Source organism: Lutjanus erythropterus, chromosome 10 (genome assembly GCF_056507025.1).
Source record: "Lutjanus erythropterus isolate fLutEry1 chromosome 10, fLutEry1.hap2, whole genome shotgun sequence".
In the NCBI taxonomy this organism is placed as follows: domain Eukaryota; kingdom Metazoa; phylum Chordata; class Actinopteri; order Lutjaniformes; family Lutjanidae; genus Lutjanus; species Lutjanus erythropterus.
In genome coordinates this window covers 23,902,671-23,929,252 of record NC_139326.1, presented here as the reverse complement: position 1 = coordinate 23,929,252, position 26,582 = coordinate 23,902,671, and the positions used below count along the sequence as shown (strand labels likewise).

The window sequence follows — 26,582 nt, the reverse complement described above, 5'->3', positions numbered from 1 at the left end:
AGGATGTGAGTCGCTGGTCTGTTTCACTCTGATGAAGATGCAATTGGTGTCAAACTGTTAGTCACTTAATGAAACTTTGTCACCTTAGACCTTACTTTTTGGAGCTGCTTCCTATGATAAGAGTAACCTGCCCTTTGCTATTTACTGGCACTTTGAGCACCACAAGTTGAATGATATTTAGTCCCATTATAGGAGCAGGCATGTATATGGCTCTGTAACTCACACCAAAACTACTACATGGATAAATAGCACTTTGAGCCAGATGAAAATATGTATTTTTTATTTTTATAGTAGATAAGACAATATTTGTATAGATAAGCCAAAATAAAGTTACACCATGTGATTAAATCAGAAACTGCAATGGCAAAAGTAGAATGCAACAGAAAAAAAGGCTGCCATGATAATCCCTCCCATCCTGTCAGCTTGTCTCTGTGCTCTAAAATGTCAACAGCGTCATATAGCAGATATTAAAGCATCATTGAATTGATGATATCCTCTCTAAGCACATCAAGTTGCTGCTCTAGATTAGGTTACACTGCCATTCATTCAGTGTTATGTAATGGCAGCTCTCTTGCGACAGAGACCCTGTTAACACACTGGGCTCTGTTGCTGTGTAACTTTCATCTTTATCTTCAGTGTGTCTCTGTTCTTTTTCCTCCCCAGCAGCAGCAGCGGCAGCAGCAGCAGCAGATGTGTTGAGCGACACAGCTAATAGCAGTATCTTTCCATGGCTGGATGCTGAAATCCCTACATTCATGAGAAGGCATCAGGAAGCAGATTATTGAGGGATTAAACGCATGCACACGTATGCACATGCACACACAGAGACAGCCCCAGGATTTGACCGCTGTCCAACTGTGGATGAATGAACTTGTCTGACTGACTGACTGAGACTCTCTGTGGTATCATGGAAGAAGAGGAGGAGCCGATGGAGTCTCATTGAATGTAACTCGCACAACCCCTCCTTCTTTCTTTCTCCTGCCTCACTATCGAAGGCTCTGACTGGTCGATGAGGATTACAGAGTTTTAACAAACACAGCAGAGCGTGCAGAAAGGGAGGAGTGCAGAGCCGACCGACTGTCCGCCTGCTGCTGTCCCATGATGCATCTACACATGTAAGAGCAGGATCAGCCTCGCAGAGGGCTGTTTCTATGGATACCCCTGCCCTGGGTTGTATTAATAAGACTCAGTGATATTCTGACTACTTGCGCGTGAGTAAAATACAGCAAGAAATTAGAGGTGCATTGCTGCAGCAGAGGAGGTGGCAGAGAAAGACATAAAGTGTCAAGAGGGGGAAAAAAGGAAAAATCTGCTATTTTTAAGCTGTATCGTAGATGTTTAAACCTGTAGCTGCAAGAGCACTGACTAAACCAACTGTTTGATTTTTTTCATTTATTTCGATCCTTTCTGACATCCCATTTGTTGCTCACAAATCTCCTAGTAAGGAGAACATTAACAACAGCTCTGGTTCAGTAAACGGGTGATTTGAACAGAATCTGCCCACACAGGACCAGAACAGGAGGTGAAGATGATGCACAAAGACACTTCTGAGGCCTGAAGGAAATAACTCCTTTTCTAACTTGTTTATACTGAGCACAGCTTGAAATTCTGGGCCCAATTCTGGATAAAATTATCCTGCTGGATCGTTTTGGACTACTAAAACTGCCACCACCTCTCACCAGACTTGTGCTGAATGTGGGTTTTTTCTATGTGAGAACAGACATCTAACATGCACCAGCTACCAAGAGAAAAATCAGCTCACCAGCAAGATGTAACGTGCATAAAACTATAACAAAGCACTTTTAGTCTATTTTGAGGTACCTGGAATCTATCTATTATCTGTCCCTATCATGGCCAGACAAGATACCCCCATCTTCCTCCACGGCTTCGACCTGGGCGGCCACTTTGTTGACCTTCGACCTCTTGGCGTGGGTGTCACAGGCCTGGTCCTCTCTGCTGTGGACCAGCGCACTGGACAGCGGGTGGCAATTAAAAAGCTGGTGATGCGTGACGCTGTCACAGTGAAACACGCCCTGCGGGAAGTCAAGATCACTCGGCGGCTGCACCATGAGAACGTGGTCAGGGTTCACGAGGTCCTGGCACCGTATGGACGACCACTGCCCAAAGACCCGACCCAGCTGAGTGCCCTCTACATCGTCCAGGAGTGCATGGAGACGGATCTGGCTAGGCTGCTGGAGCAAGGACCACTACAGACAGGTGTGGGAACAGAAAATGTTGTTTTCTTTTTTTTTTCTTTTTCTTTTTGACAGTTAAAGTCCCATTTTGTACTGCAGTATGGTGTTTCATGGTGACTTCTGTTTGGCTTCTGTGCAGCTGGCTTGGTTTACGTTGTGATTTATTGGATTTAGAGGCAAAGCTTTTGAGACACTCTTTTACCGAGACAGAACTTTATCATCCGCAATTTGCACATTTCAAAATCACTTACGTTACATTTGTGTCTTTGCTGGTTTGTTTTCTCTTTGTGAAAATGCTCAGTAAGTATTGGAGTGAGACAAACCATCCTTTTCATGTATGTGCCAAAGTATTGACAGTAAGACAGTTTTCTCAATCGCTTTGGCTCATTTTTTGAAACAGTCGAACATTTTCTTAACTCTAAGTGCAATTCTCACAACTGTTTGTCTGCAAGAGGTAGTAACTCACTGAAAAGATTTCATTCATGCTTCAAAACCAAGTTATTGTCTCAGTAAAGCCAGTGGAAATAAAATGAAAAGTTGTCTTACTGTATGAGTTGTACTGCTCAAATTGTTAAGATGTTTTTTCACCATGGAAGTTAACCATGGAAATATTTGCAAATCTCTCTTTTGTCTGCTTTTTTGTTGACACTGTGTGCTTACTGTACTCTACAAGAATGGCACTTTTGTCCAGCTGAATGTTATTGCGTATAGAACTGAGCTTTTTTGTTTCAGATTTCAACTGTAAGTAAAAGTTCACTGGGAAAAGGTAATACTTTACAAGACTGTAGTGCACAGAAAAAGGTTATTCACATGTATATGTATACAGTGCATTTATTTGATTACAAGAGTGAGAACAGAAGCGGTGCAGTGTGCTTATCCTGATATCTGCTTTTTGCCCTTGAACAGATCACGCTACTCTGCTGTTCTACCAGCTGCTGAGGGGACTGAAGTTCATCCACTCTGCTAACGTCCTGCACAGGGACCTGAAGCCTGCCAACATATTCATCAACACGGACCAACTACTGCTCAAAATTGGAGACTTCGGGCTGGCCAGGATAGTCGACCCTCACTATTCTCATAAAGTAAGAGGAAACCCGCCACACATATGCTGCAACGACATTTACAAACATACAGTGTTAACTCTCACCATGGAAATCTGAGGTTAACAGTCTATTTTGATTGTTCTTGTTTGTATGTTTCCATATGTGCACTGCAGAGTCTCTTCATTCTCTGCTTTTAATAGTTACATGATTTCAAAAATGTCCTTTGAAACACAGATTTAGAAAATATTATGGTTAGCTTGATTATATGTATATTAGTAGTGCTCAAGACTTTGACTGATGACCAAACATGACATATAAGATGGGACTTAGCAGCAACACTAGTACAAACATTTCCAGCTTTAACCTAATTACTGTTAGTGATCTTTTTTGGGGCATGTAAATGTAGCAGATGTGCCAAGTGTTCTTTTGATTAGAAGCCAATAAATGCCTGTGATCATTATTCTCTTTCGGCTCATGCTCTCTTAACAAGTTTTAGATTAAATTTATGAATCCATAATCTTCAAAGGCCAAGCCAGCATAAAAGTTTTGATCTCTGTCCACATAGTGTTGGCTGCATTGATTTCGTTGGAAAATGGTACTTTTTATGCTTGTTCTACCAAAATGAATCATATTATGAATATTCATGTCAGAAAAGTTGATAAAGTTTGGAGGATTTTTCAGTCTCCTCGTTGCTCTGATGTAGTGTGAGTTGCTCTGCTGCTGATGAATGAATCTAGGGAGAGTACTGTAATATCAAACATTATCTCTGCTCCCTCTTACTGGGGTAGAGCTGTTATCAAGGGAGAGATAGCAACTCCTCAAGCCCCGGTCCCGTGTGGTTATCAGACAGCAGTGCACAAACCTCTGTGTGTCGTAATGGATACACTATAGGAGTCATTAGCAATCTTTACTCCTTGGAGCCCCCTGACACCTGTCAAGAATATGAAGGAGTTTTTTATGAATGTTTATGACTGTTGGCATGGTGTCATTTGGTCAGTTTATGTCATTTTTAATGCACATTTGACTTTGTTTGAAATGTCTTTGTTATGACAACTTGCTATTAACACACCAACCTAACCTGCCATTGTGTTTGTCATGACAAGCTGACATTACCAAACTTAAAGAAACTGTTTCAACATCACATTATACTGTCATATGTGGTTGGTTTTGATGCTGTCTATCATGAGACCATTATGAGTGTGATAACCATTTATGCTTGTCATTAAATGTTATAAGGCCAGGTTGATGATAGAATACAGTGATTTACAGTTACCTGATGGACAGAGAGCAGTTAGCTAGTTTACTGGTTGCTAAAGTAGGCTAACCACTAACATAACAAAGACGTATTGGCTTGATTAATGCCAAGGTGTCATAAAAAAATGCATCTTAAAACAGTGGCAAATTTGCATCAAAATGACATAATTGTCTGAATGCCCCTTGATAACAATAGTCAGAAACATTTAGAAACAGGTGTCATGACATTAGAGGTGTCACAATTTAAATATTAATTCAAAAAACAGTTCGAATGAGCTTTCAATTTAAATAATTGAATCAAAAGGCAGAGTTGTCAATTCTTCGAGTAATTTTTTTTCTCTGTGTCCTCGCTGATATCATATAAACTGTTTTTAAAAAAGAATTTGAAAATGTGAACGAAAAAACAATGATCTGTTGCTCTTTACAAATCAAGATTTGGTTGTCCAATAATGGTATAGCTGTTAGTTGTAAATTAAAAAAAAGTTTAAATCAAATAATCAAATCTAATTGTGACCTTAAAATCAAACGTTCACTATGTAGTACATATCGAATGTTGGAGTTTCATGACAGCCCTACATGACATGGATATGACTCTGGCCAAATACAGCCTGAAACTCTTGCAGCCAAGCCGTCTTTTTCCCTATGACTGACGTGATGATTACACATCCCCATGTCTGATATTGCTGACCTGTGTGTTTCACATTAGGCCTAAACCCTGCTATTACAGTAGCGTCTTCTTCTCAAACGTGGTATCAGGTTTTATGCTTATCAAACCCTGTGATTAGCCTGTCCACTGCAGATAAAGGCTTCTGAGAGATTAATGTGACAATTTACTGCTTCATTGTGCTGCTCTATTATGCACGAAGATCCCACAGCAATACTGTAACATTAGCAGGGCAGGATGTGTGTGCGTGTTGGGATGATTGTGTGTTTTTGGGCTTGTGCATGTGGAGAGCAGCTCTCGTGAAAGGCGATCTTTGTCAGCGCAGAACACGGGACGGGGGATCAGCTGGGCGCAGACACAGGGGGTGAGTTTGGGGAGGAGGAGGAGGGCGGAGGGGGAGAGGCTTAGAACAGATGAGGAGCAAGGGTGAGGAATATTGAGTCATGGAAGGGTGAAAGAAGGAGAGGTGAAAAGTACAAAGGCAGAGAAAGGCAGAAAACAGAGGGAGTGCAAGTAAAAGAAGGGGTAAGGGGCCATAAAAAAAGAGATGAAAAATGAGAGAGATGAAGGTAGTTTGGTTTGTGCAGGACAGCAGAAACAAGGTTTACTTCTGTCTCACTCTGTTTCCCATTCTCTCTGTGTGTGTTTGGATGTCTTTGCTCTCATACTGTGTACCTACAGAAACTACTCTGCCTGACAGAGAACACAATGTTCAGGTTTGAACTACTGCACTTTGATAGATAGATAGATAGATAGATAGATAGATAGATAGATAGATAGATAGATAGGTAGATAGATAGATAGATAGATAGATAGATAGATAGATAGATAGATAGATAGATAGATAGATAGATAGATAGATAGATAGATAGACAGATAGATAGACAGATAGACAGATAGATAGATGATTAAAGCTGGGGTAGGCAGTCTAATTTTGGCATCATTGGTCAAAACGTCCATAATAACATTTAAGCATAATGTCATCTGACTCATCAGATGTACAATGTGGCCGCTTGCTTCAAATGGCATCATGGCATCTGCCATCTACATTTTTGAAGTCCACAGGAAACAACAATCTCTGAGCTAGCAACCTACATGCTAAAAATTAATTAGCATCTAGGTTGTTAACAGTACGAATATTAACAAGTTAGCATCTGTTACATGTTCTTTTGTAGTAATTTAGACATTTTAATACCTGGGCTTGCCTGTCAAAGTGCAATAGCCCAACCTTCCTGAGAATATTTTGTAGGGGCACTGTCACTGCATCCTGGGTGTAGCACCTCACCAAGATGAATGTGCCAGAGCATTTTTTTTTCCAGAAAAATGAGAATGAGAATGATCACGTATGAAGCCAGATGAGACTAAGCATAATATAATTCAAGTTGTCTGAGAGAAAACTAGACTTCTAGACAGTTGAGATTTTGTTACCTACCCACTACCTACAACTTATCACAAAAAGATAAATAAATAAAATACCCTAAACATACAAAAGTGTACCAGCGTAAAGATTACAAGTAAAGACAAAAGTTGAAAGACACATGGCCAGTTCATTTCTGACCAGTGGCAGTGCACTTCACCTTTACCTGCTAACTTACCTGTGTATTTTCACATGACTTTTCAGGCTATAAGTCACTTAATTACATCCGTTTGTGATTTTTATGGGCACAACCTTTATGTGGAGTGTCCTCAGATATGTTTCTCTGCTTTTTTGTTGATGATGTAGTTCTGTTGGCCTCATTAGACACTGATCTCAAGGATACATTCATGAAGAAGGTGAACTGAGCGTCAGCACCTTAAAGTCTAAGGTCACAGTTCTCTGCAGGAAAATAATGGATAAACTCTTTGATTTTGAAGGTTGTAGATAGATAGAGGGTTTGCTGTTTTTATAAAAGTAGTAAGTCCCACACTTGTCTGATAAGATGTGTCTTATCATGTGTACTTTTTATGCCTATAAACATGCATAATTCACATGAAGGCCCGTGAATGTTGATTTATTGAAAATCTAATGTCACCACAAATAGTGTATTTCAGCTCCTGCAGATCGTATTTTTCCTTTTTCTGTTGCTGCAGTATCATCCTCTTCCTTTGCAGGCTGTAGTCTCAAAGCTTTGATCACAGGGATGCATTAATAACCAATAAGAGTGCTGGCTGCACATTACTGCACACCCCAGTTATGAACTGACTGCTAACAGCATTGCTGACATGGTTTGAACTCTGCCGAGTTGGATTTTGGGAGTTAGTCCCGGCTAATGTGTCTGCCAGCAGAACATCAGTTTGTCATTGTTCATTAGCATACGATTGTATTACAGTATCAGAGTTATGTGTGTGTATGATGGTGCGTGTGTAAGATGATGCAGGGCTATTTGTGATGCAGCATTGACACCAAAGCAGATGCCTGCAGTGAATGTGCGAGCATCCTGTCTCGTATTTAATAATGCAGAGCCAAAGCGCTGCTTTTTCAAACATTATGTGTTAATGGACGTGGGCAGTGTTGACCTTAGCTGTCATGGAAATTCACAAGTAGTATTACAGTTTTTCTCATGTGCTTGAACACATTTGTCACACATTCAGAAGTTTACATTCTCCAAAAAGTTCACACACAGGCCTAAGCTGAAAGTCACTGGCCAAGATTACACACTTTTGACACATTTTTGTTTGCAGAACACTAAAAATTAAACGAAACGAAATTAAAAACACAGCACAAGCAAATACTTACATAATTTACATATTGGGCCATAAAAGAGCTGGTAATTTATGAATCTTTTATATAGGGTCCTTGCATCACAGTTGAGCTCAAACAGGTTTAGAGCTGCAATGATCAGTTGATTAATCAATTAGTTGCTCAAGAGAAAATTAGCTTCCAACTATTTTGATAATCAATTAATTGTTTCAGTCAATTTTCAAGTAAAAATGTCAAATATTTGTTGATTCAGACTTCTTCATTGTAAGGATTTGCTGCTTTTCTTTGTCATTTATGACAGTAAATGAAGATTCCATGGATTTTGGACTGTTAAAGGAAGCTATTTGAAGTAAAGCCAGAATAATATATCAGTGAGTCGATATTATCAGCTCAGTATTGGACTAACACAGCGATATCGGTCTTTATTGGTATCAGCGTAGGCCTATACGCTGTCTAATAGTTTCTAAAATAATATATTTTTAAATAAAACACATATTTGATAACTTTTCTTTATTCAAGATGTTCTCTTAGTGTTTTTTTTTATTTAGAGTTATTTATCATTATTATTAAAGATACCTATGAAAGTTTACTGTTTCATTGACTAAAAGACTAATTGGTTTGTCATTAAAATAATCTGCAGATTAATTGATGATAAAAAAAATAATCATTAGAATAATCAGGGAGGCAATCTAGACATTCTAAAAAATAAATGGCAACAATGGGGAAGGAAAAAAATCAAACAAAGGACCCACACACTATATTGATACAGGTTTTCGTCAGGGCTCTGAATCATTAGTTGCAGCTCTGATCAAGTTTTGTGTTATGTATTATTCAAAAATAAGATTGCTAGCTCAGATTTTCTCACCACTGAATGATGTGCCCTCTTTTCAATTAGCTATTCTGAACACATCCCTCCTACCTTTTCTTGGTGCTTGTACAGTATCTTATAGGGTCCATGTGTTATCAAAGTTTTATCAGCACACTGTGACTCTGCAATGCATTGAAATGAGGGTGTTTGACAAGCTGTCTAGATGTGCGCCTCTGACTACACAGACAAACATTTACTCAGGCAACAAGAGATGACAGAAAGGTTGAGAGGAGAGAGAATGGAAAAGGAGGCTGAGAAAACATTATTTGTGATGTTGTTTACAGTCCGCACACCAGAAGGAAGTTGGTGTTTCTGTGAGTGTGTACGTGTGGGTGTCACCTGCTGAGGCAGCGCTGGATCTGCCCAGAAATTATTCATGACCTGGATGAAGGACGGAGAGAAAGAAAGAGAGGATAAGTGAATAAGAAGAGAGAGAGGGGAAAGGGATGAGAAAAGAAGGGGACGTACAGAAAGATCCAGCAGGAACAGACAGGTATAAAATAAGCAGAGTGGAACTGAAGTTGCTAAGAAGAGACAGAGGGATGAAACAGGTGCGAAAGGAGGTAAAGCAAGCAGGGTGGCGAGAAGAGACAGATGGGGTGAAGTGCAAAGAAAAGAGGAAAGGGCGAGGAAACAGTCATAGAGTAGAATAGAAGAAAAAGACTGAGGTTAGTTGAAATTAAGGGAAGGGATGGAGAGGAAAGTGGGAGGCGATGACAGCTGGGAGAAGGAGAAAGAGGAGGAAGGCAAAGGAGGAGTGAAGAAAACCAACAAACATTTCATAATGTTAAATTACTGTGATAGACAAAGAGTTTTGACAAATCTGGGTTTAAAATTCGTAAATCCAGATCAAAAATTAAGCAGAACTCTGATGCACAGTTAAAAGCTACGTCACAATGTATAGAGGATATAGGACAAGGTGAGTGTATGTTTGTCAGACCATCACTGAGCATGCAGCATCAGTTTCTGCTCTGTCATCTGCTGGCACACACAGAGGAGAACGGGCAGCAATGAGGAATGGCAGTAAGTAAGGTGCAGTGAGGGCCGAGTAGAGAGAAAGGGGGAGTGTGTTGAGCATAAAGGAGTAGATGCGGAAACACATGACGTAAAGAGGAGAGGAGTGAGAGGAAAGGAGAGGTGGCAAGAGGAGAAACAGAAAGGCTTAAAGAGAGCTGTAAAACTGAAGTTACTTTGTATTCAAAGCTATTTAATAGTGCTGTGCAACTGGCAACTCATTTAGCATCTTGCATTCAAGGAGTAATGTGGTGTAATTTAAGAAAGCTGGCCTGAAAAGACTCTATCTGACATTTAAAAACCATTTTGGCCAGGCTGAATTCTGTGTAGGGACACATTGCTGGAAGGGATGTGCTGTTTAAGTGGGAACATCGGCGTGGGCTCACAATGAATAAAGGCTCTGAGTCATGGCCTACACCTGCTGATCGAGACATAGTTCACTGTCATTTTTTTTTTTTTTTTTAACCATCTTCAAGTATAAAGAAGGAACTTGCTTTTCAGCTGTCAGGTAAGATGTGAAATCATTTTGGGCTAGACCTAAAATGTAATTATCAGAGGGCTTAGTGTGATGCTAGTGTTACAGGTGGCCCAAGATAATTTAACTGGTGTGAAAAAGATCACAAAGCAATTCCTGACATCCATTTTGAGTATGAAAACTCATCTGGGCCAGGATAAATCCCATGCTGTCTATATGGCATAGGTCCTAAATAGAGTAATTCTGCAAGAAGTACCAGATAGACAGCCAGGCTCTCGTGGCTCAGAGTAGAGGAGAGGCTGGCACGCAATCTTATCAGTTTCTTTAGGAATATCTGCTCTACCAAACAACTGAATTGTCTGTACTCAGTACCAACATAGTCACACCACACAGCAGGCTGGTACAGGTTGTCTAATTAAACATAAACCCAGAACAGATGCAGTGGAATAAGTTACCAATTAATGTTTATTGATCTTTAATTAAAGCAACTTTAATTGAAATGTTAATTAACCAACCTGAAATTCAATGATGGGATGCAATTTCATGTGATGAGATGTTTTTCTTTTGCTTGACTTTAACTTGTCTGAAACATGAGCATACACATTGATGTTTTTTACACGTATCATGTGTGCTTATATGTTTTGTTGTGTGTGGATCCCAGGAGGAGTAGCTGCTACCTTATGGAGATCTGAGCTAGGGTTGCAAATTTCATGTGTTTTCCTTAACTGAACAGTGAAAATGATAACAATTGATTAATCATTAATAATCAACATACATAATAACAAAATGTACATTTTCTCATTATTTTTCTCAAATACTGTACCTTCACCAATAAACACATGTCAAATGAGCCACAATTGCTGCCATTTCTAAGTTATTGGTTAATTATTGATCAGCACATTTTTAATTGGTTGAATTCTTAACAGGTAAATAATTAATCATTTACATCCCTACTATGATATTGAAAAATGGAAAGAGTAAAGACTTTGGGAACTCCTCTGAGAGAATGTGTTAATCTCAATTAAGCATATTTTGTTATATTTTGGTCTTTAGTAGCAACAGTTTAACAGTTACTTGTGAACTATTAAATTAATTGGGAGCTATTTTGATAATTAATTGTTCCGGTTAATTAATTTTTTAAGAAAAAAAAAGTTCAAAATTCTCTGACTCTAGCTCCCGAAACATGAATATTTGTTGTTGCTTTACTCTATAATAGAAGTCAACCGAATATTTTTGGGTTGTGGACAAAACAAGAAATTTGAGGTTGTGATCGGGGCTTCGGAAAACCCTGATCAACATTTCTAACCATTTTAAGAACCAAACAACCAATCAATTAAAAAATGTTTTAAAAAATGTTTGGGAAGGAGCAGTTCCTGGAATGCATTTGTTTGAGGTGCTCTTCGGATAGTGACACGTGTACTCAGGAATCACAAAAAACTCCAAGGCAGTCTCTTCTAAAACAATTAAAATGCCTTTATTGTCATGAAACGGTCATGTTAGACTTTAAAACAAACAAATTCCAAAAATGAAAATAATTGTTAGTTGTCTTGCACAGTAATGCAATGATGAGTACTTTTGTCTGACAGCAGGATGGTTCTGGGGTTGAGCCGTCTGACAGGCTGGGCCTCCCTGTGAGGAGTTTGCACGTTCTCCTCATGTCTTTGTTGGTTCTCTCTGGGTGCTCTGGCTTACTCCTACAGTCCAATGACATACAGGCTTTTACTGCTCTGCCTGTGTGAATGTGAGCATTAATGGTTGATCCTGGGTGTATCCCGCCTCTCAACCATTGTGCACCGGCTCCAGCCCCCTGCAACCCTGCAAAATGATAAGTTATAGATAATGGATGGATGGAGTCTAGAGTCTGGTTATAACATGCCTGTCAAGAGGTAGAAGAGCCTGGGGCAATAAAATTTTGTTCAGGAGAGATATGTGCCTGGGAAAATAACGGCAATATTATGCAGTAAGTGGAAAGATTTTGAGATTTTGTAAGGTTGGAGAGTGAAGTGATTACAGTGACTGAGAGGTGGAGAGATGCGAGAGAATTAATGATAGCAAAAGGCAAAAACATCTCATTATAAAAAAATAAATCTGGTGAGTTATGTGAGCACACTCGCCTGTGGCTCATCTCCATGCATGGCACCATCAGTGTTATTCGCAAGGTGAACATTTACAAAAGTAAAAAGCAGACGGAAGTCTTGTCAGAGCAGCCCTAATGAGAGGACGTGTGTTGTTATACTGCAGAGCATCAAAGACCTGGTGAAACTCACAAACTGCAGGTAGACATTTCAGGCGATGTGTATTCAAACGCCAGCTTCCATCCTCATGTAGGTCAGATGACATAGAATGATCAAGTCTTTGTGGGTGTAAATCCAAATATCTTTGTAGTTGACATTACTGACTTCACAATGCTTCCACTCCAACAAAAATAACTACAGCACCGAGAAGCTGCCAGCTGGACTGTGAGCAACTTAAACACCTCAAACACATGCATGCTGACTTACTGAATGGTAACAACAAGCCAATCTGTTGCATGCTCATCACAGTTTCTTTTAACTTACCTCCTTTTTTCTCTTTGTCCTCTTTTTCACCTCCTCCTCTGCTTCTCCAGGGCTATTTGTCTGAAGGTCTGGTAACTAAGTGGTATTGTTCCCCCCGTCTGCTCCTGTCCCCCAACAACTACACCAAGGCCATAGACATGTGGGCCGCTGGCTGCATACTGACTGAGATGCTCACTGGACGCATGCTGTTTGCAGGTACCTTCACTGTTTGCCATGCGCCACCGCCAAAACACTGTTGTCATGACCTTGATGTCCTGCAGAAACATCATGACATTGCTGATCATTAAGTTGATGACATAATGAAGTATGATCATGTCATTACGTTTGGGATAAAAATCTTATGACTGCAAGGCTTTTCCTACGAACGCATCTGGGAAATGTGTCTGTAGGAACTTGCAATTACTTTTGTGATATTTCTGTTATTGTACACAACTATGTGGTGTGATTGTGTTTTGGATCCCGTGAATGAACTGCAAGTTAAAAATAAGATAAAAATTAAAAAATAATATTTGAACAGCCTTTACTGTTAGAGAAAATAAAGATAGACATGCATACTTTTTAGCAGCACCGTGGCACAGTGGTTAGCACTGCTGCCTCACAGTAAGAAGGTCCTGAGTTTGAATCCCCCAGCCGGCTGTGGTGCTGGGGAGCTTGTCGCTGGAGCAGGGTCTTTCTGTGCGGAGTTTGCGTGTTCTCCTCATGTCCACGTGGGTTCTCTCTGTGTACTCCAGCTTCCTCCCACAGTCCAAAGACATGCACGTTTATAGGTTAATTGGTGACTCTAAATTGCCCATATGTGTGAATATGAGAGTGAATGGTTGTCTGTCCCTGCAGTGAACTGGCGACTTGTCCAGGGTGTCCCCTGCCTCTCGCCCAGTCTCAGCTGGGACAGGCTCCAGCCCCCCCCCATGACCCTTCAAGGATAAGTGGTTGCAGACAATGAATGAATGCATACTTTTTAAGAGCGAATATAGCACTCTGCCATATATAAGTATCTGGCATAATACTGTTCTAGTAATATTCTCTGAGAAAACCTTTTAGAGAGCCTTTTGGGAATGTTCCCTGAAGGTTCTCTGAGAGTTTTTAAAAGAACCATCAGAGAACATTCAGGTAGTGTTCCCTGAAGATTCCAAGGGGTTATTTTTGTCAAACCTTTAAAGAACCTTTAGGGAACATTCACTGAAGCATTATTTTGGTGGAATATTTTACAGAACCTTAATGAAACATTCCTTGGGGGTCCCAGGAAGGTTATTATTAAAAAACCTTTACATAACCTTTAGGGAATGTTCCCTGAAGACTCTGAGAGTAATTTTTGTGAAACCTTCAAAGAACCTTGATGGAATGTTTACTGAAGGTTCTTTGAGGGTTATTTTGGTGAAACATTTATAAAACCTTCAGAAAATGTACTCAAAAAATCTTTACATAACCTTGAGGGAACATTCGCTAATGATTGTGTAAAAGTTTCACAAAATAACCCTACATGTATTTATCTGTAAAGCTGATATTAATGATTATTTTGTCATGGATTAATGTGTGGATTCTTTTCTCTATTAATCAGGTGATTGTTTGGTTTGTAAAAATTCTGTATGTAGTGACAAATGCTCTCACAATTTCCCAGAGCCCAAAGTGACACTTTCACAAAGTTTGTTTAGTCAATCCAACAAGTGAATACAGTAGTGCAAAAAGGTCCTTTGTGTCCTTTGTATACTTATGTAAGGTTCTGTCTACCAGAAATGAAAATAAAAGGTGCTTAAAACTTCACCACAAGGTGACATCAAGCGAGAGCTAAGGACAGTTTCTTCTTGCCAGCATGTCCTCCTCCAAAGATACTTTATTCTCTTTCTGCAGGCTACGTCTTTGCCTGACCAGAATAACAATGATGATAAAGAAATTCTCGCTGTCTGAAGCAGATGTAGTTCCTCCTGACAGGCTGATTTGACCTCCACCAGCCCTCTACACCACAGGAGAGATGATGCCATAAACTCAACAGCGTCATCAGTTCCCTGGTGTTCCTCTCTGCTACACTTTTAACACATCGACTGCTAGAGATGCTGCACTTGCTTTTCACTTTCAACCACCAGAGTTTACAGGGCACAATGTATTTATGTTACCACAGGGGAAGCAATGCACTCTGATCCAAACACCCTGCCTCTGCTTGCATATTTCCCTACAGTGGTGAATGTGTTGATATAGCACCACCTGCTGGTGTCCGCTAGCTTGATGGAAACATGTAAAGGACAAATCCACTTTATATAACATGGGTGGAAAAAACATGTTGTGCTTCTGGTTATGCCACAGACAGTGATTCTAAAATTATTGTTCTCCATCAGTTGTCAAACTGGGAAATTTTCCCAGACAAACTTTTATTATGCAGAACAAGGCTGTATGCTCGGCAGAGAGTAATGGAAAGATTGTTTTTACAGCTATATTCAATGTCTAAACTTTAAAAATAACGACGAGATTTAGTTTTCTTCGCATAAATTAAAGAAATGATGAGATATAGGCCCACTGTATATTTTTAAAACAGTTTTCCTTCATCACTTGAAATCAAGGAGGCCTTGTGAAGCCTTGGTGACCCCTAGTGGGGACCAGGATCCCCAGGTTGCAAACTAGTGGTTTAGGTCAGGTTTCTTCAACATGGACTCCTTAGCTAATAGACGGTGCAGGGATCACCTACTACATATATTGCACTGAATATTTTTGGGTCTTTGTCGGAGCGTCTTGCTTTTGAAGTTACAAAATGATCCACTGTGGCTCAGAACAGTGTCTGCAGGCTATATTTGGGATAATACTACGGCTAATAAGGCTGGCCAATATATGTCAATAATGTGCAGCTAATTAGTTTGCCATTATCGTCGGTGCTTGTCTGTGATTTCATAGGTTAGCCAGCTTTTGTCAAGGCTGTGAACCTTAAATGATTTAGTTTGTTTTTTGTTTCTATACGCACCAATTTATCTTTGCTAATAATATGTTATTTTCATCTTCATAGATATTTTCTGACATATTTGAAGTTTTGAAAACGACAGAAACAACTTTCAATAAAAATTTCCTAACAGTAATTTGCAGATCCCCCTGCAGTAACTCTAGTCCCTGTTGACAACCTGTGGTTTAGGTTATAATAGTTAAAAGCATGTGTAAAGAAGTGCTGTTCAACAGGTTGATACTATGGTAAAAAAAAATTCCCTGGTTCTCAAAATGCTGAACCTACTGTGGCATCACAGTTTGGGTGTGGCCAGAAAAACAACATGTCTGAAATTTCAACTTTTATTGCTCTGCCTGTATTTGATTCAGGGTGGATTTAGTCTTACAGATCAATAATCAGTGTGTGTGACATTTTATGTTATTTCAAGCAATGGAGTTGAATTTGAAATGGCTGTTATAATATTCAGTTTTTGGAGTGGTCATTTGTAGGGATATTTTTTTAAACTGAAAGCTATTTAAATAGCCCATATGGAAAAATAGATACATTTCACATGTTTCGCATGTTTTATCTGAAACTAGTGAGTAATATATATGATAGTCAAACCATATACAAGATACTTAGTAAATTTTGTGTAATATGAACCTGATATAATTTAGGAACTAAGTATATATGAAAGTAAATCATTAGTGGATATGTGTAATATCAAACTTTTATGAGTTGGCTAACCATTGGTGAAACCAAAATCTTGCAAGAATTACATAAAAACCCACACATGCAAGCCATACAAATAAAGAGAGCATAATACAAAATAAAAAAAAATATACTGAATTGCATATATTAACATATTAAAATAATATGTCTTTACAAGTGAGATGTGTTTTAATATTAAGATTAAAAAAACACTAGAAATAGCTGTATAAACATACGTGTTTACTTGATCCATATGTAATTATTGTAATTATGTTGTATGGGAACAATTCGAAAGTAAATCATAGTATGAGACATACAAGACTTACAAGACATGGTATATAAAACAAAAACATTGGAGGCAGTGGTAAATTCTTTTTTGTTTTTTGTATTTCATCTCCATATGGGAGTCGACTGCAGAGTATAACGTTTGTATCATTTTTATTGAACCTCCTCACCTTACCATTTCTTTCACTTGACAGCTCACACCTCCAAGTTATCCCTTTTTGACTCTAATTGGTCACCTTTTCTCCTGCTTATGTAACTGATCCTCAGTCTCTTCTCTTCTTGTCTCTGATTGGACGGTTCCCTCTCCCAGGAGCTCATGAGCTGGAGCAGATGCAGCTGATTCTCGACACCGTGCCGGTGCTGAGAGAGGAGGACAGGCAGGACCTGCTACAGGTGACGCCTCAGTGGCTGCTGCTGCTAGTCATGTGTTTGCAGACTGATTGTTTAAATATGGAACAGGGTGTCATGTTCGGTTTGCAGCTAAAAAGAAAAATATTCTGCAGACAAGGTTAAATGTGCACAATGTGCTCCCTTCCTGCCTGAGTGTTACTTTCAACTTGAATCTGCTTTAGCTTGAATAAAATGTACAAAAAGAAATAGCCACAGCAGAGTTATGTGCGTATTTTAACCCCACACTTTCATTCTTTCCTAGGTGATGCCTTCATATGTCAGTCATGGATGGAGAGTCAAGAAACCATTTTCTGAATTGCTGCCTGAAGTGGATGCTCAGGGTGAGCAGAGGGAATTGAATAGGGGGAAGAAGACGAAGGTCAAGCAGCGTGGAATAGAATAGGCACAAATAAGAGTGAAATGTGAGGAGGAGAAAAGATATAGAAAAGTGAAAAGATGATAGAGTAGGGTGTAGAGTGCTAGAGGTCTAACACATATAATTTAGAACACAATTCATGGCCACCACATTTTATTTGTCCTCCTCGTCCTACCTCACTGATCCCCTCTTCTTCTCCTCCTGTCAGCTGTGGACTTCCTGGAGCGCATCTTGACCTTTAACCCCATGGATCGACTGACAGCTGAAGCAGCTCTGACCCATCCCTTCCTCCAGCAGTATTCCTGTCCAGAGGATGAGCCCACCTCATCGCATCCCTTCCGCATTGAGGACGAACTGGAGGACAGCCTGATCACAGAGCAGAGCCTCAGCAACAGCAACAGTCAGGCCTCCAGCATCCACTGGGAGAGGTGTGTTGATTTATCTTTTTATACCCTTTTTCCATTCATTTTTTTATTGTGGGATAATGGGATTCAGGTTGTGACATTATATAAACATATAACATTGAATATACTGTTACGTTATTAAAATACAGTAATTACACCAAAATTAGTGCATATATGACAGGTTTTTTTAAATATAGGCAAACTAAAAGTAGGCAGTTGACTCCTTTTCCTTTTTCAGAAGATGAGTTTGCCTTTATGTTTTTTGTTTGTTTGGTTTTTTTTATGTTTCGCAGAGCCATTTTTAAAAGTCTCTGTGTGTTCAGCTCTTGGCACTTTTGTTGCTTCTAACTGAATCTCTTTAGTTTGAAGTTTAGTTTCTCTCCTGCATACTTTCAGGTGTCCGCCTTATTTTGCCGTTTCATGTTCGCTAAGACCAAATACTTAATTTCTGGCCTCCTGCAGGTACGAGAACAGTTTATCAACAGACGTGTCCTGGCAGAGGTCAGGCGGCAGGTGCCACTGCATGCCCCCCAGTCACGTCACCTCTGACCTGGGAGACACCACGGAGGACGAGGAGGTGCAGAGAGACCCCCGGGCCAATTCCACCTCACTGTTAGAGGAGGCTCAGGTTGGATATGCTTTGTCATTTTCCCAACTGACTGTTTTATTCTGAATAATAACCAGTATCTTATTTTAAAGTTTCAGTGTGTAAAATTTTAGAGGATATAGACTCAACAATCAACTATCTTTCTTGTGTGTTTACCAAAAGAAAAAGACAACACCAGTTTATTCGCCCTTCAAAAAAATCAAGTCCTTTCAGTCTGAGTCAAGTCTCAAGTCATGAATACCAAGTTAAAGTCAAGCAGAGTCTTTAAGACTCTACAGTATTAGTCAAGCAAATCTCAAGTCCTCAAATCTGTGACTCAATGACTTCAGTCCTCCACCTCTGGTTGTTACAATTCAACATGTTTAGGATATTTAGGAACACATTAGAATAAGTTCAACACATAATACAGCTGTAATTAATTACTTCACTCTCTTTCTCATTCATTCGCCTTCTCCCTGCCCAACTGCTCCTCACCATCTATCTTATTTAGGTTGACCCACGCAAATATTCCCACAGCAGCTCAGCCGAACGCTTCCTGGAGAATTCTCACTCCTCTCTGGACCGGGCCTGTGGTTTGGGGTATGGGGACCTGGACTGTGGTCGCTCCTGTGACTACAAAGTGGGCTCCCCTTCATATCTGGATAAAATAGCCTGGAGGGAGGGCAAGCCTCAACACTACTCAGAGCCTAAGTTGATCCTGGATCTGTCTCATTGGAAGCGTAACACTAATAACAGCCTCCCTGTGCCTGCTGAGCCCATCGGTGGTAGTGTGGAGGACCTGGGAGAGATGAAGGAGGAGGAGGCTGAAGAGGAGGAGGAGACAGGGGATTTATTCCAAGAGATCTCTCGCTGGGTGGAGAGCACCCAGTCTCGCCTGCACTCTCCCAGTCCCAGTCCCTCTTTGGAACCACGGTCACCCTCCTGCTACACCTCTTCTCCTCCTCTCCCTCTCTCCCCGACTGACCTCCCAACCCCAGTCTTCCACTACCAACCATCAGCTGATTATGACGAAGACAGACTGAGCCCACTTCCACCTGTCACATCTTCCTCTAACTCCCCTCCATCAATCCTCCCTTCGTCTCCCACCTCTCCACTTCCTCCTCAGTCTCTCCCCACATCACCATTTTTTCCTCCCCGACAATCTCAACCCATCTCCTCTACTTCCTCCGTTCCTCAGCCGCTTAATGCTGACTCCATGGAGTCACTTCCCGTCAAGCAAAAAGACCGCCTCTTTGATCTGGACGTGTTCATATCCCGAGCGCTGAAACTGTGCAGGCAGAATAAGGAGAAAGCAGATGTGAAAAAAGGAAAAGAGGGAGGATGGAGGGAAGAAAGCAAACAGCCAAACATTAACCGGAAGGTGCCCAGGCTTCCAGATCACAGAACTCCACCACCACAGAGTCCCAACTCATGATGCTGAACTTCAGCTTCAGGTGCACCACAGTATAAAGCATCATGATGGGCAGCACTTCCAAATGCTCACAGTGCTTCACATAGTGAGGGGTGTCCATGGCTGAATATGCTGCTTAAACATTAGACCTTAGTGTTAGCAGCTGTTCTCTTTTTGTTACAATGACACGCTACACGCTGCGACTAAAACTCCTCACTTAAACAAGCAATCCTGCAGCTTTGTTATGAGGTGCTCTCAGGCAATAAGAGGTCAGAACGCATCTGGGTTATAAATAACCATGCTTAGCATTGCAAATATCAAGGATTTGTTCTACATGAGAATATTCAAAAATAATCAGGTGATTAATAATCCTGGTAACCGAGGTTTGCAATCATTTGGGAAGTTGAAGATGGGTTAAATTTTGACTTGAGTTACCCAGGCTATGTGCTGGAAAACAGTGGAGAGGGATCACTTGGTCTGGTTAAGATTTGTATGTCTATAAAGATCCCTTGCTGTACGGATGCCCATTTCTGCCAGTAAAGGAAAAGTACTATCCCCATGGTAAGCTATAATTATGAGAAAAAAAGTTGGATTTTTTATCTCATACTCACAACTTTTTGCACATGTTTGCAAGAGGTTAAAGTAAAGTAATAGAACAAATTAATTACCATGGAGGAGTGCTAAGGATGAATTAAGCAATCTCACAGCCCGAGGGGAGTAGCTGCTCTTCAGTCTGATGGTATTGCAGCAGATATGTTTTCCTTTGGGCTCTTCTCAGACACCTCCCCAGTATACAGAACAATTACAATCGAACCAAGCTCAGATAGGGTATGCAGTATTCACATTAATAAAACAAACTCGACTTTGGGATCGGGTCCCATGTGAAAGCCCTCCTGTCAGAGTCCTCCTGTCCTGGGCCGTGCACATCCTATGCCAGTTTATGATGTTTATTCATAATTCCAACTTTTTTTCATGATTATGATTTAGCATTGGGATATTTTTTTGCTGGAGGAAATGGGCTTCCATGCTTGTTGTGTGTTAGTAACTTAAGACAGTCTTCCACCGGTGAAGTTCACCGAATAATGAAAGTGACAGGGGAAATGCTTTTTTTCCAAGTATCTCTGAATGTATTAACTAAAAAATAATCAGTAAAATTATACTACATGTTGAACCATACAGATTTTATTTGTTGCTATTTTAACACATGGTGACTTAATGAGCTTTGTCACTGCTACATGCCTTGTAAACTTGTATAAAACTGTTGTTATATTTAATTCTTTAGTTTATTTCTCAAGACTGTTGTTAATGATATTCTTGTATTCTCTGTTAAATGCTAGACCACAATTTTATGTTACTTTAGAGTGAGTTTTTTTTTTTTTATGTGGAATGCTTTCTGGTAATAATTTATGATTATTCAGCTAATGATGCTCTAGTTTGGTCGTAAATAGTTTCATATCTTGTCTGCCTGATGCACCAAAAAAGGTCATCGTCTGCTGCACACTTACTGTAAAGATATTATCCTGTCTGTACTAGCCAGCCACACATCTGTCACCACTTTGCTCAGTTAAATGTTGGCCACAAAAAGCTAATTAATGCAAACTACAGTAGCCTATATTTTGGAGAATGTAGATCCTTTGTACTCAAAACTCTTCGATGCTGCCCAGTAACCGTATTAATGTCTGGAACAGGAAAATACCAAATCATATATTTTGAAATACTTTTCTATCCAGCGTGTTGGACAGTAGACTCTCAGAATGTTATTTATTCCAGCATCTGTTGTTTCCCCTTCAAGGTAACCCGGTCAGGTAAAAAAAAAATCTAATTATGAACAGATGAAGGCTGTTGGCTTGTGCCTCATACTTTCTCAATCAAATGCATCTGACATTCACTTCACTCTCAGAGCTAAAATGCAAATAGTGGGCAGATGGAAATGCATAGAATTATTCTGCTGAGCTAGTGCCAAACCAAAACACAGTTAAGACTTCCTCCATCCTTGGTTTCACTGTTTGACATGTAATGCTTTTCTCTGGGTGTATACAGTCAATGGGGGTCATTCCTATGTTCCCTAGATTTAAGCCGTATTTCCACCAAAAGAACTTTTAAACCCAGAAACTATTTTTCAAAGAACTAAAAGGTTCTTTGAGCCAGTTCTTATCTGCATTCTGAAGACCTGCAGAGATTAGACAAATTAATCTTTATAAAAAAGCAATGGCTGTTTTTACACGTTATTTCAGCGTGTGATGATGACACCATATAAAATGACAGAGACGCTTCAATATACAACTGTCCTATACATAATAATAATAAATTTAAGTGCTCAATAAGACCTGGACATCATCTGTTCATCTGTCATATACTTTCTTCTGTAACTCCAAGTTGATGTATCAAAGCACAATGAACAAAAAACAAACTAGTTTGCAGCTGCAGATTGTTAAAAATGGTGACTAAAATAACATACTGTTAGTACTCAACCAATCAGAAATGTTTTACGTTGCAAGCCCCAACTCCAAAGTTCCTGTACTTTTTGGAAGTACTACAGGGATAGTTCTGGGGCCAAAATAATGTCCCCGGTACTTAATTTAGACTCTCATCCCTGCAGTGGAAACATACTCAAGTTCCTCCAAAGGTTCCTAGTCCCAGGGGAAACGCTTCATTATATGGCCTATAATTGAAACATGGCAAAAGGTCCTGCGTTCCCCAGTTCTCCATATGTGCTTTTACAAGGTCCTGTGTTTTCATGGTCCTATGCTCATGTGGTCATATATTCCCATGGTCCTATTTTCCTGTAGTCCTATGTGGTCCTATGTTCTCATAGCCATATGTCTTTGTGGTCCTATGTTCCTGTGGTGCTATGATGGTTTTATGTTCCCATGGTTCCATATTTCTGTTTATTTACTTATTTTTTTTTTTTTACAGTTGTTAACTATGGACGCACCACTTATGAAATTCTGTTTTGTTTTGTTGTTTTTTTTTTTTTTGGGGGGGGGGGGGGGGTTGTGTTTTTTTTTTTTGTTCTTTATATTGCTTTTCATGTTGTTTTTTCACCCTTTTGTGCCAGGAAAACAGAAATCTTGGCACATGGCACCCATTGTCCTCGTATGTCACACCAGAGTTGTGTCCAGCCAGTTGCCTCTTCTCTGGGTACGCTAGCTAACATATCTGAGTCTTCCTGCAAATAATAAACACTACCTTTATTGAGCACAAAACTGATGTAAACATTGGAAACTGATACTGGTGAGTGTCATATTAATTGCAGATAGGCCAAATGCAGTTAACAAGGTGAATATTAGCTGACAACAATGTTCAGCCAATAAATCAGTGCAACCTTAACTTTTAACACTCACATAAAGTTTCTAAAACCCTAAAAATATTGACTTCCATAATATTTGTACCTTCATGGTAGCCAAGATACACAAGTTGTGAGCAGATCAGCATTTGCACAACATAGTATGACTTCCTAACTAAGGATTGAGCCATACGGGAGGATATCTGACAGTACATCATGTGATACAGCAACGCCAGGTACTCTTTTATATTCATAACAGACATGAAGCACATTTAGAGTCACTATAGCACATTCAGAAATAAAGGTTGAAATTCTGCCACTGTTAATGTTTATTTTTATCAGTAATGTGAGGCACATTACTAATAGGTATTCATCATACCTCGGCTGAACTGCTGGACTAACTGACAGAAATGTCGAAGTAAAGTGCAAACTGTCAATGCTGTTTAGCTATTTATAAAAACAGATGTGCTGCAGTCAAACTAATTTAAAAAAAGTCTAGTTTTAAATCTTTACAGGTCTAATGATCTCATTTAGCATTATACAGTTTCCCCTGCAGGTAACCGAAGCCAGCAATAACATAATGACAAGAGATACTGTAACACATGTGGTTACTGAGCTGATGTTAATTCTTTTAAGTGTGTGAAGCAATGTATAAAACGTGCCTCAGTACAACTCTATGCTTCCAGCTTGCTGAATGTAACATATTCTCTCCCTTCTGCATGGCTTTCACAACTATTCAAATTGCTTAAACTTTGTTGTTTTTACTATGTGTCACTTCGTTGAACAGTCATATTTCTGTGGGCTCTTATTTCTTTTCTACTCATGCTTCAAGAGGCCTCAGCTTTTCATCCGAGAACAGCTGGGAGGTTTTTAAATGCTCAGTATTGATATTATCAATTTTTGCAGTTTCTGTTTTTTGCTGAGAAATTAATAAAACAATATTTAAACTATGATTTGAGCTCATGTTTTTGTGTGGCACAACAAAAAGAAATTGCTTGAATCAGTTACTTAAGGGCAGTTTGTAACAGTTTTAGACTTGAGTCATTTTTGTTTTTAAGTCCTGTTTTCTTAAAACACACAAAAACTGCAATTAATATGAGTATTTCAGTTTGTTTATAATAAAAATGAACTAGTTTCAATTATTTTCTTAAGTAGAATTTTTCTTGACTCTAGTGCAACACCTTGCATTATCCTTTCTTTCTTCAAGATACAGACACAAATTCTTGTAAAATTCTTGACAAATGTTGATTATACTGGAAAAGGAAGAAATATTACAATTATTTATACATAAGTTGAATTTTGCTTTTTTCAAGAAAACAACAAAACAACAACAAAAAAAGTACATCCGGCTCATCTGAAAATATCTGAACAGAAACGAGTAAGTAAATGCACTATACAAGAAAATAAAGGACCAAACTGGTTTAGAGTTGAGTTTGTACAATTTGAAAAACTACTTCCACTTCTGCTTACAATTTTCCAATGTTTGGGTTTCTGCACTAGATTTCTGATTCAAGTGACATGGACAGGTCATTGAGGCGGTGAGGACACTGGAGGACACTGAAGCCATAAAGACTCCAGCAGAATCTGAGGCTGTGAGGACACTGGAGGACACTGCGGCTGTAAAGCCACAAAATAAGTGGAAATGGAAGAAGTGTTTCAGTAGATGACAGAGGAATAAGGTTCATTCAGCTCCACTCACACAGCTGAATGAGGCCATCAGGTCTGCCAGCACAAACTTGACATCTGGAGAGGGCAAACAGAGCTCCTCTTGATCTCAAGAGACACCTCCACCACCGCTGGAGGTGGTGGAGATTCACTCCACTTCCACGACTTCCAGGAAGAGATGAGCTCTTCTTAAAGTCCTCAGTCCACCGACTCTGGTGACAAGGATAAAATAACCTTCAGGTAGAGCTCTGTTGACCAGTCTCAGCCTGACTCCAACCAAACTGATGTTGAGGACATGATAGCAAAGAACAACAACTGCTTTATCCACTTCTGCCAAAAATTTCTTTCCAAATGTAAAGATGCATTTATATGGAAATTCAGTGAGACCACTTTAGAAGTACACAAGGCTAGATTATACCAGATCAGACTGGATATGTTGCCAGATGCTCTGTCAGGTGGAACAGACCAGCAGACACATTGTGCAGGATTCCTGATTAGCTGTGTCAGTCATAACTCAAAGGCATCTGGATTGTTGTTCCTCAAGATGTCTTATTATTAACCTTTTCCTTCCTTATATTCTCTAACTAATCTGAAATAGAACCTTTGTATTTCCATTTATTACTTTATTCAGAGCAAGCAGTGAAGTGATTAAGCCAAACTTGTCTGTTTTTTTTTTGACTTGAAGATGTCTCCTGCTTATTATCTTTTATATCTGTTATTATCTTTTATATGTATGCATATGTATATTTCTTAACTCTTGTTTTTTTTTCCAAGGCTCCAGCAGATAATAAGGCTTTTCTGGTTGCAGCTGTTTCACCGCCGACCTTCAGCTGTTGTCCCCATGAGCAAAGACAGAGATTAAGACCATTTCCATCCACATCGCTTGATTAATACTTCTCCAATTTCTTTTTCTCTTAACACTCCCTCTTCTCCCTCCTCTTTTTTGTTTCAGTTGCGACCTCTAGCAGCCACTTCAGAAAAGTGACAAGTTAGTTGTCAATGGTCCTATAAAACAGAGCAGTCAAAAAATAGAATTACAGCCTCACTGTTGTGTATCTTGATCAACCACTCAAGTTGTAGTTTGCATCCATGTCTGTCCATACTCATGTATGTAGTGAAGATATTGCAGGGATTTAATATGGAACTTACCACTGTATTAACCTGTAATTTTGAAAGAAATTAATAAAATGTATTAAGTGTATTTATTAATGAAAGTTCTCACTATACATGTGTGATTCTAGTGAATAAGTTCCTGTGAGAAACATTCTCTTCACTTAGAGAATATTTTTACTAAGCAGTGCAGAGGACTGATAGAGAGCTGAACATTAGGATGTCACAGTGAAATTGATCTTTGACCTTTGGATATAAGATGTTATTGCTTCATCATTTTATCATTTTAGACATTTGTGTGCAGTTTTATGGTAATTAGTAAATGTGTTTAGTTTAACCATCATGTCCTTTGACCTCTGAAATCCTCCCTCAAGGTGTTCTTGAGATACCACATTCACAAGAATGGGTTGACCTGAGAATATAATGCCAGTGGTTATAAGAACATGAAGCCATAAATGTCATAGAAGGTTTTTTACAAACTTTATGGTCCAAAATAAACCTCAGTTACAGTTGTTTCAGTCCTTGGAACCTTTATCTTTGGTAAATGTCTTTTTTCTAGTAGATTTTTTGTTTGTTTGTTTGTTTTAACAACCCAGCAGAGTAGCTTATACACACTCATCTTGACCAAAAGAACAATAATGATTCATTATCACAGAGCCTGAGAGGTCACAGAGTTATGGCCTAAACATATGCAAATCTAATTTT

At 39.4% G+C, this 26,582-nt stretch overlaps 1 protein-coding gene across 1 annotated transcript; it reads left to right on the top strand.

The window, feature by feature from the left end:
• Positions 1–666: 666 nt before the first annotated feature.
• Positions 667–22,114, top strand: mapk4 (mitogen-activated protein kinase 4). The gene is made up of 8 exons (XM_084728732.1): positions 667–2,217; positions 3,102–3,277; positions 12,802–12,946; positions 16,960–17,042; positions 17,302–17,380; positions 17,624–17,843; positions 18,282–18,447; positions 18,917–22,114. The coding sequence occupies exons 1-8, from the start codon at positions 1,851–1,853 to the stop codon at positions 19,838–19,840; spliced, it is 2,160 nt and encodes a 719-aa protein (XP_084584858.1). The 5' UTR covers positions 667–1,850; the 3' UTR covers positions 19,841–22,114.
• The last annotated feature ends 4,468 nt before the right edge of the window (positions 22,115–26,582 follow it).